Source organism: Larus michahellis, chromosome 7, assembly GCF_964199755.1.
Source record: "Larus michahellis chromosome 7, bLarMic1.1, whole genome shotgun sequence".
Lineage (NCBI taxonomy): Eukaryota > Metazoa > Chordata > Aves > Charadriiformes > Laridae > Larus > Larus michahellis.
The window spans coordinates 57,989,346-58,005,284 of NC_133902.1; the positions used below are offsets into that span (position 1 = coordinate 57,989,346).

The 15,939-nt window shown below is 41.8% G+C and overlaps 1 protein-coding gene across 1 annotated transcript in view; it reads left to right on the forward strand.

Moving 5' to 3' along the window:
- The first annotated feature begins 2,833 nt into the window (after positions 1-2,833).
- Positions 2,834-15,939, forward strand: part of EPC2 (enhancer of polycomb homolog 2) — a 49,629-nt gene continuing 36,523 nt past the window's right edge. The window contains exon 1 of the mRNA XM_074594760.1: positions 2,834-3,249. Within this exon, the coding sequence (XP_074450861.1) occupies positions 3,097-3,249 (153 nt within the window). The 5' untranslated portion in view covers positions 2,834-3,096. The remainder of the gene's footprint in view (positions 3,250-15,939) is intronic.

Sequence of the window (15,939 nt, forward strand, 5' to 3'; positions counted from 1 at the left end):
AAGGTTATTGGTGTTTATTGTTCAGTTGTGCTAACTGAGAAAGCAAAAAAAATCTTACAGTAGCGTGGAAAGTGCCTCTTCCTTGCTCAAAGGGAAGCAGAAAGAGGAAAGTCCTTCTTGTCTTTTAACTACTTGAGGAAGTGCTTCAGGAGGAACTGCCTGTTCCATGCAGCCAACCCAACCTTTCCAAATGCATGTTATCTGTACAAGAGAATTTAGATAATGGCGTTTATATGGAAAATGTATGAAATGTGAGCTGAAAATGCATTTTATTTACTGAGACTGGGATTCATGACACTCATACGCTGTTTGTCAACAACCACAGGGGAAGCTCACACTTGGGTACAATTTTAAATGTCTGTGCTAAGATGCGAAGGGGAGGTGAGGTTGGATTTGGCTCAGCACTTACTTCAGGCACACACCGAAGTAGCTGATGAACACGCCGACTTTGGGCAGAAATGCATCGCAATTCCTCTTTGGAAAATGGCAACCCTCTGCTGCTACCAATCAATCGCGAATCAATCTGGAGATACCAAAAACGATTTTGGGTGTTGGAAGTTTGGCCACTTCTACAACGGTGCTGAACTATAAATTCTAAGCTAGAAACTATACAACTTTTAAATATTTGTCTGAAGAGAAACATTGTTGAAAGCATCACCTACACAGCTGGGGCAGCTCTAAGCAAGATTGGTACTGAGCTCTCAACTAATTTATGGTAGGCTTCTGCATAAGGCATGTTCATTCTAATCCAAGTCAAGAATTGTCTATCTTTATGAATAAAAATATTTTAAGGGAGTTACAAATAAGTGCAATCTATCACAGTTTTGTTCTCTGTTCCTTTTCTCATTATTTTTAAAGCTTCCTTTGTTCATATGACTATTACTGAACATTATCCTGACGCTTTCATAGGAGTAGCTAATATAATTTCCACGTCTCTTTCACAAGCTAAGTTGGGCCCATGGCTCATGAATGTAATGTTACAGCTGCCTCTTTTTCCCTCTTCTGTATTACTGCACTTGTTTCATCTTCCTTATCTCTCCCTCTCTCTAGCTGACACAATTCTTTAGTCTTCATTTTGTAAATCATGAACAGTAGTTGTATTTGCTCTATAAAACCATATAAATAACAAACGCAGCAGGTAACTAAAAATGAACAGCAAGACAGAGACTGAGCCTGTTTGCTCAAGTTTTGGTTGTTTTGGTTTTTTTTCTACAAAAAATGGAATATTAGATACAGTTGGCACTGCGGTCCAAATGGTAACATGGCCAAGTTTTGTCTGCCCAAGAGTTCCAGAGACAGAAGATTGCACTGACAACTCCTGTAAGAGCTCTAAGGTGGAGGTGAGAAAAAGCAGCTGGCCTTATCTCAGGGTGTCAAAATCACATGGAAGTGATGAGGTATTTGAAGTATTAAAGGTCTGCGATGATGGGCTTTGCAGACTCAGGCCAATAGATTAAACGACGTGGGAAGCTCCAGACTGGTAGAAGACTGTGGCTTTGTCCTCATGGAGAACTTGGGATTGTTCTTTCCAAATTGGATGCCTTGTTCCTGTTCAGGGCTGTATCCCTTGAAAGCGGGCAGCACCAAAACAGGAGTGAAGCACTTCTACAGTAGAACAGCGTCACTGAGCACATACCACGCAGGTATCCCCGAGTAACTGCAGACCTACTGACAGGTCTTTAAATACAAACTTCTGGGTATGAGAAGCACCTTATTTTGTGGTACGCAGAACTTATAGAATCATGGAATGGTTTGCATTGGAAGGGACCTTAAAACCCACCCAGTGCCACCCCCTGCCCTGGGCAGGGACACCTCCCACCAGCCCAGGTTGCTCCAAGCCCCGGCCAACCTGGCCTTGAACCCCTCCAGGGATGGGGCAGCCACAGCTTCTCTGGGCAACCTGGGCCAGGGGCTCACCGCCCTCACAGCAAACAATTTCTGCCTCACATCTCATCTCAATCTCCCCTCTTGCAGTGTAAAACCCTTCCCCCTCGTCCCATGGCTCCCCTCCCTGCTCCAGAGTCCCTCCCCAGCTTCCCTGGAGCCCCTTGAGGGCCTGGAAGGGGCTGGAAGGTCTCCGCGGAGCCTTCTCTTCTCCAGGCTGAACCCCCCCAGCTCTCTCAGCCTGTCCCCACAGCAGAGGGGCTCCAGCCCTCCCAGCATCTCCGGGGCCTCCTCTGGCCCCGCTCCAACAGCTCCGTGTCCTTCTGCTGTTGGTGCCCCAGAGCTGGAGGCAGCGCTGCAAGGGGGGTCTCCCCAGAGCCCCCTTCAGCCCTTCTTCAAGGTTCAGTCTATGCAGAGCAATACAGGGCATCAATCTTGATGAAAAAAAACCAATAAATTGAGCAGGTCTGAGTTTGTTTCTGAAGCGTTGGGTTTGTAACAATAACCGAAGTTATTTCTCCTGACGACTGTTGTTAATGCTAAAACGCTTTAACGCCCCAAACAGCTAACGATGGAGCCACCATGCAGCGCTGAGGACAGGAGCCCGGGAGAGAAGGAGCCCGCCCTTCCCGCCTCGCTGTCCCCACACGAGGCGACCCTCGGTGCCTGTCACCGGCTTCGGGGCGGCGGCTGTGGGGGGACAGCGGTGCACGGCGCCACTTTCTCCGGTCACAGGCTCCTCCCGCCTCGCCCCTCCCGGAGCTCGACAACGGGACAGTGACTTTCACTCCGCACGGCCCGTTTCGCCTCAGCGGGCACGGCACCGTCCCGTCCCGCCTCAGCGGCCGCGTCCCCACCGCCCCCCCTCAGCCTCCCGCCCTCGGCTGCGCGCGCACCTCCTCCCTCCCGGCCTCCCCCCCACCTCCCCCCCCGAGCTCTCGCGTTGGCTGCCGGGATCGCTGGCCGCTTTGGTTAATGTCCGCCATGTTTGCCATGGCGCAGGGAGCGGATCGAGCGAGCCCGGCGCGGATCTAGGGCTGCGGGGCGTGCGCTGTGAGCTACGGGCGGCCCCGCGGAGAGCTGTTCCGGGGCGGCGGGACCCTCCATGGTGGTGCGGGCCGGGTGCGGGAGCGGCTGGGAGGCGGCGGCGAGGCCGCACTGAAGGCCCCCCCCGCCCGCCCGGCCCCGGGGTGTTATTGTGAGGGGGAGACAATGAGCAAACTCTCCTTCCGAGCCCGGGCGCTAGACGCCGCCAAACCGCTGCCCATCTACCGCGGCAAGGACATGCCCGACCTCAACGACTGCGTCTCCATCAACCGGGCTGTGCCGCAGATGCCCACGGGGATGGAGAAAGAGGAGGAATCGGTAAGGGAGCCGCGCAGGGGGGGCACCATTGTTTATCAGACACCCCCCTCCCCTCACGGGAAATAGGCCATCGGCATTCACCAAGCGCACTACGCACGCTCCCCACCGCAGCGCTGCACGGCTCTTATGGGGCCCTGCGCAAAGAGCGCAGCGTAAACTGCTGTCCGACGCCGTAAGCGGGCCCTGCTCCGCCATCTTCTTTGCGTCCCGACTCGCGAGTGTTTTGATTAGTGTGGGGGGGGGAGGCCTTTACGCTAGCGTAAGAGGGAGGAAGGCGCAAGATGCATCTCTGAATGAGCGGGCGGGCGCTGCGGCCGCAGTTGGCGTAGCGCGCCTTGGCTGCCGCCGCTTCCCTTGTGCGCGGGGAGCGGGAGGGGACGGGACGGGACGGGAGGGGACAGCAGGGGACGACGGCGGCGGCTGCGGCTGGGCGAGCCCGTCCCCTGCCGCAGACGGCAGCGGGAGAAACGCTCGGTGGCTGTCACCCGGACGCGTCCCGTTCGTGCTTTTTGAAGAAGAGCTGTGTTGTGCTGCGCGGTGTGCAGCCAATGTCAGATGCACCAGCTGGGACGTGTTGCACTAAGGGTTAGGTTTTTGAGCGTTTAGGTTATTTTTAAATAAACCAGTGAGAGTTAAAAATAGGTATGTGATGCGTGTTCTTCTTGTAGTGTTATAGGGGAGAAAAAGCTTTTGTCCACTTACAATAAAATAAGTTTCTGTGTTTTTTTGACGAGCATAAGGACAGCACCGCTTTGAAGATGCTTGCCCACACTTCTGGTGCCTTTTAAATGTACTGGTTTGTCTTGCTGATCCTCAAACATCCACTCCGGTGCTCCTTAGAGTTGTATAAGGCTCAGGTATGGGCTGTCGCCTGATGTGTCTGTACTTGTAGGCAGGGCCGATAGTAAATGTACCCTCAAGAATTTCTTCAATGAATCCGTGTCTCCGCCTCAGCCAAACCTCTGTGCGTGTGGATTGGCTTTTCCGAGGGTACAGCTGTCAAAGCAGGCTCCATGCCTCTCTCAGTGTTTTTTCTCACTTCACTGTTGATATTAAGAAGAATCCTCTGTCTTACCTTTGTGGGCTTTTTTTTTTTTCCTTTTTTTTTTTTTACTATTTCCCCTGTTGTTTTACAATGTGTAATACACTGTGGTCAGAACTTCCAGTACTTCCCAAATTTCTACTAGAATCTGGGAGTGTATTTAAAAGGAACAACAGTGTGGTACTAACGAAGGAATCTTGGAGAGTAATTTGGTTTTCTCAGTTTTTAAACTCTACCTTGCAACCCTGTGTTTGCATTTAACGTTTATAAAATGTGGCACGTTTTTAAAAAACGATTATGCTATTTCGATAAATCATGTTTTAAATAAACTTGTTAATGGAAAATTGCTGTAAGAGTTCAAGCGAGCAAGCTGCTTGTGAACTGCTTAACTGATTGCGAAGATTAGATTTATACTTCAGTAAAACTGCTTTAGTGTTGTGCTGAAATGTTGCCTTTCTATAGGAATGAGGTGTATTTTCTCTGCACTGAAATGTGACTATATTTGATATATTATGTAATAGTCTCAAAATGAAATGGTCATTGAAGCAATATATAAGCCGAGTGCTAGACACATCAGCCAGACAAGATTATGAACTGTACTATTAATAGATTGTTTCGATTATTGCCGTGTAGAGACAGCTTCATTCATGGGGTAGCCCTTTTCCCAATGTTACACAAATAATTTTTTAATGTAGATTTTTGTGATAGCGGTATATAAAGCTTTTCTAGGAAAGGCTGTTGTGGATGACAGTAGTTAAACATTCGAGAAATATTTAAACAGCTTTTATTCATAGCAAATATTACCGTGATTGATTTGATGTATTTTGAAAGGGATTTTTGGAGGGAGAGAGAAATCCAAATACTCGTTTCTGACATCTCAATTAATTGAGTGTCTCAATGCCTTTTTTTAGCTCAGACTTTTGCCGGGGATGCATCTTGTGAAAAGTGTTTGAACCATCAGGGTGGCTGGTGATTTACATTTTCTGTACAAAGGCACGAAGCTGATGGTACCCTGGCCCCAGCACGCTGCTCTCCTTGCTGTGCCACCCTGCGTGAAGCCTTGGTGAAATCAGAAGGGTCTTGTAGTACAGTGTATCATGGGGTCACGTAGCATCTTCCAGGGCTGGCTTTCACTGAAAATAACCATGTATTTACGGATTTGCAAGATGGGGAAAATGGTTAAGATTGACATGTCTCTCTGACCTGCTCTTTACAACCTAGTCTTGCTAGTACAGGCATATGATTTGCTTTGTTCATGATAGATATTTTGTGTGTACAAAAATGCAGCTTTTGGTCCATTTGTCTTTAATGTGGTGTGGACGTGGGGTTTTTTTGTTTGTTTGTTGGGGTTTTTGTTGTTTTTGATTGCTTTTTTTTTTTAACTAGTACTATTGTTTGGAATGTAGAAGGGTTTGAAGCTGGGGGTGTGTGGCTTAGTGAGTATCACTCCTTTCTACTACTATTACTAAAGTTATTTGGACTGTGTATTAAAATGTCATGCAGTTACTGTAGTCCCAGGCTGGGCAACAACTCACACTGCTGGTCATCCCACTACAAAAAAAGTATATTGCCCAGTTTGTCAGTATGAGCATCTATTTGACTTTTCATTTGATTTGATCTTGATGAATATGCTGGAACTATTTCTATTTAAGTATTTTAGAGATTTATATCCACTTGCAGCATTTTACAAATCAGCAGCTCATTTCTCTCACTTGGAGATTCCAGCTGCGAAAGAATTAGGCTTCTGGTCTGTAGCATGTTTATGTTAGCAAGTGTTTGTAATTTACCCTAAATTAAACCTGAGGAAGAAAATTGTGTGGGTTTGTTTTTTATTTTGGTTTGGGTTTGGTGTGTTGGTGTTTTGTTGGGTTTTTTTTGGTTTGTTTTTTTTTGTTGTTGTTGTTGTTTTTTAACTAAGAGATTAGAAGATTTCCTTTTGGGAGCTTCAGAAACTGAGCAGGAACATTTCGTATTGTTTTTTTCTGATGAGTAAGAGTTGTATTTCATAATGCTAATGAATTGTTTTGGCTAGAAGGGGGGAAAATTGCAGAATAGATAAGCCCTGGCTTTGTTTCTTACCGTGTTTTTTATTTGAATACATATAACTGGAGATAGCTGAGTTGCACATTGTGGGGGAAAAACCATGTTTAATAATGAGGCAAATTCAGGCTGAAGGCTTTCGGAAGTAAATTTACTTGAGCTGTTAGGAAGCTAAAAGCACAATGGTAATTGGTGATACTTGGATTATCTGGTCAAAGTTATCTGAACGTTCATCTCAAAGTTCTTGTTTGAACATACATTCATTTACAGCTAAGTTTGACATTCATATGGCAAGGCTTAAAGTTATAGAGGAAAAAGTGCACGAAAAGCAAGTTAAGGACGTGGTTTAATGTTATTAAAATGCTGTCAGAGTGCAAATGAGAAGTGACTTTCATTCTCAGTCTTTGAGTGATCACCTCAGGATGATCTTTTGTTGATCATTAAACGTAATGTTCAATTTTGAGTATGTTGGTAGGCTGGAAGTAGTTAAGCTTTCCTTTCTGTTTGTATTCTGTTCATTCAGTTTCTGTTGTAACACTGGAAATGTCTGGCTTTCAAGGTGGCCTGGAGGTAGTGATGCTTCTGAAGCAGTGTATTCATTCTCCTTTTAAAGCAGGAAGCATTAACTTTGCACAAGTCATAATTTTTTTTGTTTGGATGTTTTTCCTGACAAGGTGTACCATACTGCGTATTTTTCCTGGTAGAATGAAGTGGAAGAGTTTGAAATATGGACATACACACAGAGGTATCATTAATTTTATGGCAATACCTACCTGCTTTTTTTAAAAGAAGTTTTTTATGGCACAGTCCTACATTCACATTTTCTTGCACATATTTTATGCCTAAACATTTTTTTTTTTGTGATGTCTGTTTATAAGATCAAACAATAGTCACTTCTTAATCTTTTCTTGGAGGGGTTTCATCCTGCATATGTGAGTGTAAATGCATTGGTATTGGCTGGGGACTTCAGGGGTGCTCTGCTTTTGCCCCTTTTATCTATTGTTGAAATGGTGCACGTTTTACAGATTATGCAGGGGTTTTTTTGCACATTGCATTAACTGATAGTGTAATTTATTTTTATAAGGAGATTAAGGGAGTTTTCACATATTACAGCTAATTGTTGACATAAAGGCAAGTAGTCTTGTTTGGTATATCTTCTATGCACTGGAATTGTGCTGAGTGCATCTGTGCTACCAGCTGGCTTTCTGCAGTGAAATCAGAGTTTGGAGTTCAGTGCTGGAGTCTCCCCCCTCCACTCCAGACCCATTTTCACGTCTTTAGTGGGAAGCATAAGTCTTTTAAAGCTGATTTTTTTTATATGGAAATGTTACAGGTAGTTGTTTTCATAGCATGAATAGATATTTTTTTCTTTTAATCCCAATTTAGAAATAATTATTTATACTAAATTATAATTGTTAACAAATAGGTGCCTTAAAACAATTTTATGATGACAATGGTATTTTCTTTTAGAGAGAGATGAATTTGTGGTGTTAGTTGTGCTGTCGATATCCATGACTTCTAGGAAGGTGCTTAAATAAACACAATTGGGTATTACAGACTTGCACAGAAAGAATGAGGTTGGAAGGGACCCTGGAGGTGACCTTGGCCAACCCCCTGCTCAAGTAGGGCCACCTGGAGCCTTGTTGCCCGAACCATGTCCAAATGACTTTTGAATATCTCCAAAGTGAGAGGAATCAAGTGTATGAGGATTTATTCAAGCTGTCAATCAGAAGTACCTACCTGGTACTGTCTGATGCACTCAGGTTTAGGTTTAAAAACATAAATATACATAAATGCCTCTCCCATGTGGACAGAGCCTATACTAACTTGAGAAATGTACGTCGGATACGCATTTGTAACCTATGGTTGAACCCTCAAAGTTGCTTACAAATGAGGGCCTTTGCAGAACAAAGAAGAAGCCAGGACACCAGTGTGTAAAATAGAAGGTCAACAGAGGATAACTTCAGTTCAAACTATGCAAATATTCTGTAACACAAAATTCCCTCAAAAAGACTTAATGAAAGTCTAAGTAAGAAACTCAAAAGATTGTACTTCCCTGCAAAACTAAGTGAAATCGAGACAGCAGACTTTCCTTAGGAAAGAAATGGGGTTTGCTTGATTAGAATCAACTGGCTTATGTGTTGGGGAAATGAAATTCCCAGCAGAAGTTTATTGCTCAGTTTGAGTTCAGCACCTGTATTTATTTACTTATTTTGCGTATGTTTGGAGACTCCTGGGATTACTGAAGGTGTGTTTGGTAGTAGGTAGCATAATGCTGTGTTGTAATCTTTATTCATGGAATTTAAAGCTTCAGTTCTGTTTATGAGACTTCTTCCCCTGCCTTCAGGTCCTGTATTTTTCTCCCTCCCTTTGAGACCCATTGCATCATGCAGTGATGTTCCTCACAAGTGCATATTTCAACTCCATTTCCCAACCATTACTTCAATTTTTCAGCTGTGATCCTCTGTCCTTCCTCTGCTCTCACCTGCAAAATATTCTTGTGGCCAACAGAAACTTCCTTTCAGTCCAGTGCTGGTACTTTTTAAGGTCCTGTTCAATAATGGTAGATCAGACTTAAAACTAAGTAGCTTGCATTCTGTTGGATTGGGGGTGGAAATAAACTGTTGATGAAAGTGGACCCCGTCTAAATGCTGGAGTAGCTGAGCATAGTTAACGGGTGAGTTGTTAAACTGAGTAGCTTTCGGTTTAATTTGTTCTGGCTGTATTTATGTGGCCAAAGTTAAACAATGCAAAGATTTGCTTTTAAGTCTCAAACTCGCCATCAGTTTATTAGGGCTTATTACATTAACACCTATCAGCTAACCTGTAACAACTGCTTGTGAGTATAGGCTTAGCCTGTGACAAATGTCAAGTAATTTATCTTGGAGTGTACTTTTAAGATATGGCTGAGGCAGAGCCAGTAGGGATGGTCTGCGTTTTGGAGCACTGAGGCCCATCCGACTGCATAATGGGAGGTGAGAGCCCACCATGAAAAAGCTGAGCATCCTCCACTTCTATGAGAAGTGGTAGGAGTATGAGGGGATAGAAGGCTTGGGAATGGAGAAGCACCAGACTGCTATGCTTTTGGTGTCATCCTGAGGTTAGGTGGGTTCAGCCATATCTTAAAACCACACCCTTAATGTAGATAAAGCTGCAGTTTTGCTGCAGGCTAGTCGCATGCATAGGGTCAGTTAACACCAGCCCATTAAATCTGTCCTAACCTGTCTGGGTGCCTGAGTCCGTAATAGAGAACAATGGTATCTGCATGGACGTTAATTGAGAGTCACACCTCAATTCATTATGCAGGAACTTTCCCTTATAGGTAGGTTTCCTCAGGATGAGGTGTAATTCCATGATGAAAGCTTAGGGGAACGTTTTGTAATCTGCCTCTCTGTGCTCTGTCACTCAGCTCTGGAGCATCTCAAATGTAGGTAACAACTTTTCCTCTTCCTTCAATTTCAGAAAACCTTGTGAAGAAATACCTTGGGCAGCTTCAGTTGTGCTTTGAAGTACGTGGTGCCAGATTGCACGTTGCCCTTGCTTGGCAAAATTGAGCAGTAGTCAGCTTTGTACAGTTTCTGTATTGATTCAGTTGAGATGTCCTGTTTGAATAATTTAGATCAACAGGCATTAAATCTGCTTACATTAATCTTGGTTTTAATTATTTTTCATAAGAAAAATAATGATGGGTGCTAGACGTTCAGAAGGTTATTTGTAATTTATTTTGCCAACAAAGCTAATAAACTATGCCCTGTTTGTACTTATTTGAAGAGTTATATGCCGTAGCTTATTTATCATTCTAACTGTTCGACTTTTAAAAAGATAATACTTTTAATATTTACATAAACAAAATTACAGTTAAACCTTAGGTGTCCCAAAAGCCATTGAAGATTAACTGTAGAACTGAAATTTCTGTAACAAGTAGAGAAGAACTGAACGAGAACTGAACTACTGTGTGTGAAAAGGAGTCAGAAGTGGAGAAAATAATTCTATGAAGCTAAAACTAATATCAATATAGACTGTCATAATTTCACATTTAATGTAGACTAGTTCTACACTAGAAGTGAAGTATTTTGGAATATACTATTTTAAAGTTTTGATTTTAAGCCATTTGCAAATTCCCACTTTTTGATATATAATAATCACTGTATAGTGTGACTGAAGGTGTTGGGTCAAAATACTGTCTCTGTCCATAACAGAACTGCCCTAAATATAAGAGAGCAGAAGTTTGCAGAAAAAAAATCCAAGTTCTTATTTTTCCTAATTTGGTGAATTCTAATTGTGATTAATACATTTACACCAATAAAATGCCTAATTCTTTAAGGTAGAAGGAGAGATTACCACACCCGATTCTCATTTAAAAAAAAAACCAAACCAAAACCAACTTATTTCTTCAGAAATAAGGCAACAAGGATATGCATGGAGTAAGAACTTTGGACTTTATTAGGCACAGATATGCGTTTTGGTCTATTATTATTTAAACACACACTTCAGAGTGGAAGGAGTAGGTGAGCTGATACCAGGGTTGCATCCTCTCAAATATGTTACTTGGCAAAGAAAAAAGTAATTCCCTACTGGCAAATGTGTGAGGGTAGAACTGGTTGCTTTTGTCTAATAGACTTATTTCTCTGGTCTGTGAAGTTCGATGTGCTCAACACCTCACCAATACGTCTACTTCATAGAGTTTTTCTCTACAAGGTATTTTCTCATGTTTATGTCATCTTAAATTGCGAGAAGTGAGGGTTTACACAGCTTGCCTTGTGAGCCTGTTCTCCAGTTCGTTAGATGTCACTTTTCCATATCAATAAAATACTGTTTTCTCCATTTTTATCTCATCGTGTCCCCTGTGACACACAAAGTAGTTCATGTATGTAGCAATTCTTAACCAGCGTATTTATAAGTGTTTCCTGCCCCCTTTTCCTTAGTTGCTTTCTGGTGTTTACATTTTAATTTATAATTTGGTTTCCTTAGGTTTCTGTCACTTCTGTGGCTGCAACTCACACTTTTTATCTGTCTGACCAGTTTGAGTCACACAACAAAAACTATTTCTACTTTGAAGCATCCTGGTAATGTCGGATTCCCCTGTGCTAAGTTTAGATATAAATAAAACATTGGATGTGTTACGGTGGTACCTAATGACTAGATAAGTAAGACAGACACAGACTGCTATTATGGAAAATTTTAAAGTAATAATACAGTTTCTTGAGTTAAGGGTGTTTGAGTTAAAGTGGAATTTTGTAGTTAATTTTTAATTCCTACCAATTACTGTGTGTGCACTTTTGTGTAAATTTTTTTAAACATTTTTCAAAGTTGTCCTAACTATAGAACCAATCTCTGGTATCTCTTTCTTTTAGTATAATATGATGGATTTCTGTTTTGTTTATCAGGTCTTCAGTGCTCCAGGCTTTATCAGTTTGGTGAGGACATTTGTTTCATGAACTCTGTAAAATACAAATTCCCTGGTATTGATGTATGTACCTCAGTTATATTAAAATTCATAATAAGAACTTTGGCTCTTACTCCTAGAAAGAAAATGTTAACACGCAAGTCAGAAGGTTAAATGCATAGTGCAGTATGAGGGGGAGAGGTACAGTAAGCAACTTGTTCTTGAATGTACAAGTTATACCTGAAACTTGCCAGGAAATTGCATTGCAGATGAAGATTAAATTAACGGGCTCGTTTGGTGTCCAGACTCTTGGTAACTTAACTTCAGTGCTAAGGCAGTAAGTTCTGCTTTGACCACAGAAACTTATTTTTAATGGGTGTCTTTCCTCTCAGCAGCCGTACGTGTTCACACCTCTCCCCCTGTGGCTGCTGTAACCAGCCTTTAGGCTTCTGATAGGCACCAGCAAAGTGAGACTCTGCTTAACCTCTGTGGCACAAATGAGAACTGACGTTTTGAAAGATCAGATCTTTAAGGTAACATGGTTTCTTTGCTAACAAATATCATAGAGCAGGTAGCCTGACACATCTTAGCCAGGTGAGGGTCTTGAGTAGCTTCAAGCAAGCTTTCTGTGCTGGGACCAGAAGCAGCGTGTATTGTTACAAGGCTGTTGGGTAATGCAAATCTCTAATTGTGGGATGAAGTGAGGCAGCACCCAGTGCTGCGCTGCCTTTCCCAGGTCCTTGTGGCTTCCCAGCTGGGAGACAGATCCTGCCCGGAGCCATTACCAGCTTCTGTTGGAGAATTTCCATAGCCTTCCCTCCTGGTGACTTCACCTTCCTCCTCTCCTCTGCAAGGAGCATGGTTTTGTCACTGGTGGTCACGTGAAGGTTTTGATACGTGGAGCCAGGAATTAAACTGAGCTCAGATTCTGTGTGTAATACTGTGTTTAATAAAGATGAAAACTAGTTCTTGTGGCATCTCAGCCTTTTAAAGTACATTGTGGGGTTAATTACATGAAAAATAAGAGAGAATATTTGTATATGTAGGTGTATACCTTTCCATCCCCATTTGTCTGACTTGGGACAATCGAGTTATGCTAATTGAAGCAGACTGTAAAGAAAATGAAAAGGAATTCGTCGGATGCAAGTCGTTAACAGTTTTTTCTGTGTAAGATTGCATTTGTTATGTGGTGAAAGATCCAAATGTATCGCAAGGAGCCAGATGAAGACTAAGTTCTGTGTCTTTTGATTGGATGTTGCAGTACTTGTAACAATTTTCTCTTAAGGTCATGCAAAGGCATCTTGGCGGGTGGGAGGTCCTGCTTTTTAGGAAACATACATTTCATCAAGTACCATATTCAGCCTTTCCAAAAGTAATTTTTAATAATTCAATTTAATTGTTATATTACAACAATAATTCTATTTTTAAAAACTCATATGCAAGTTTTGGCATACTGGAAACCCAGATAATTAAATGTAGCTTTAAAATATAGTGCTCTAGGGTTTTTTTTACGTTTCATAAACAGTGACAGTTTTGTGCCAATGATATGTTCATAAATAGCAAACGATCATTATTTATAGGAATGAGAGATTGCTCGTGTTCTTATACATCACTACTGTCCCACTCAGTAGCGTAATATTTGGGTTGTCTTACAGTTGTGTCATGTCTGCTATTCCTTAGGATGATTGAAACTGCTTGTTTTTTCTGCATTAAACTTCTTTAGAGGTTTTTATTTTGGGGTTTTTGTGCTGCAAAGTTGACTAAAGAAACACAAAAATGACTGTGATTATTGTCTGGTCAGCTCACTTTCCCTGTACCTCCATCGGTGTCTCATGGGCGAATTTCCACTCGTACTTCCCAGCTTGCCTGTAGTCGTTTTATAGTGTTAAAATTGGCTTTAGTCAGACTGACAGAGAGGAAATGAAGGATTTTTTTTTTGGCATTTTTTTTGGTCCAAATTGTATTGTCTTCATTTAGATACGCAGCTCCCATGGAGACCTATCTATCTGGACAAAAAGTGTCACCCAAGGATGTTGGGCTCAGTTAGGTGTTTTTGGTGACCCTTCTGTTGTATTGTTTCAGCCTACATCAGCATTCTTCAGATAACATTCAGGTGCTTTATCTACAATCAGATGACTTGTATGTAAAGTATTCACCGAATGGCTTGTCTTTGGTTTTTAGATAGCACTAGCATTGCTTTGTGAGATTACAGTTGTTTAACAACTGGGAAAGGGAAGTGACAGAAAAGTGTTTTGGTTTGTTTTTTTTTTTTCTATTGACATACTGTTTTCTGTTCACTCACTTCCAAAATAATGGAGTGACTTTAGAGTAGCTAAGTAATAAAAATCTGACCCATTCCAGGGACTTCTGTGAATTTTTCCAATGGAGTTTTATGATTTGATTCACTTTGCTGCATCCTTCATTGGGCTGTCCGTAACAGCAGCCTACCGTTAGTACTTTTTTTGGTTTGTAATCATAATTCAGCAGTATGAAAGGCAAGTGTGTGGCAGGTGGTTCTTGTGATTATTTAAAATAAATAAATAAATAAAAGGGTGGGGCGTGTTGTATTGGAAAACCACGGTATGTCCAAAAGTGAAACTGAGAAGTGGTTCCATGAGCCCTTTCCACTTGTAAGGAGGCCTTTTGGCATACCTTCTCTTACTTCTGAGTTTTCTTGAGTTTCCTCCCACTGGGAGTCAGAAAATCCTTAGGGAAGCTGGGAGGAGTTTCAGTCCTAGAAAGCAGGTTTGCTTTAGGTGTGTTGCTTTGAACTCAGTGTGGGAATTTTTGTTGTTTGCCCAGTTCTCTGCATTACTTTATAACTGGTATGACCTTTTAAGGGGACACCGTGTAGGAAGAGGAAACAGATCTGACTACTAAATAGATTAACTCTCCATTAGATCAGTAGAAAATAATACCTCATCATCTTTGCTAATTCACTAAAACGTTTGCTTTACAAAATAAATTGAAAATGAAGCAGTGAGTTTCTCCTAAGATACTCATTGCTGTCTCAAGGGTGAAAATTGCGGTGGTGCACAGATGGGTTTCTTGCTCTAGATGTGACTCCTTATTTCTGTTACTTGTTTTCCATCCCAGGGCAGAGGGAGGGGAAAGAAAGGGAAACGGCTTGGTAGGTATCTTCCCTTTTTTTTCCTGTCATCTTAAGCCTTTCAGCAGCTTAGATATAAAGCAGCCTTTCTGCTGCTTTTATAAAAAAGCAGAAATCTTTATTAAAAAAATGGGTATGTGTGTACAAAGAGGGAGTAGATAATAGGGCTGTGCCTTTAGAAGGGGGCAAGGTTTTCGATCAAAGTAGCTTCTGAGCTTCCTGACGCTTTTTTCTGTAAGTGTTGTCGACAGGTGTTACTGGTTGTGGTTGAGGCTTTGCAAGATGAGTCTGCACGTTTCAGTTTAAAATACTGTACTTTCTGTTTCTGAATCTCCCTTTTAAGTATAAAAAAAGTCAATTAATTTGAATTTCCTAATTTGAATACAATGTTAAGCAAATAGGATCTCTAGGCTTTAGTACATTTTCATTGTTTTCTTTGCTTTAATTTGGTTCTCGATTGCAGGTAGATAGTAAGGCTGGCTCTAGGCTGGCCTAGAAATATCTTACTTTGAGTAGAGTAAAGCTGTTAATAAATTAACTTTTTTCTTCCATCACACTTACAGTGGAGTGCTATAGAGTTAAAGCCATCTATCTTAAGAGAGTTGATTTTAACAGCTAAGCTGTGGTATGTTATGTTTTGTTTCCTTTAAGTCTTGGTAACATCAGTTAAGATATTTCTTTCATTAAAGTCTGCAGTGTTGCAGATGTGTAAATTGTGTGGCCTGAAGCCCAGTAGTGAAAGGGCTGGCAAAGAGGAAGTTGTTTTCTTAAATAGTGTCGCAGTAAACTGTAGTGTGTCGCAGTAAACTGTAGTGTGTCTCATTGCTTCTCCCTCACAGGGTAAACGTAAATACTAGTAGGTGAATAAAAGTGGTGAAATAACCTTTTAAAGAGTTGTAGCATCACTTGTACAATGTAATTTTAAGGAATGAAGAAGGGAACTGTTGTGGTTTTGGCCGGATTGGCCAATCAGAATGACAGATGGTCCCCCCTCCTATCCCCCCCCAGAGAGGAGAGGAAGAGATAAGGAGATTTACAAGTTTAGAAAAAGAACTAAACTAATGAAAATAATAAAATAGTAAATAATAATAGAATAATAAAAATTAAAGAAGA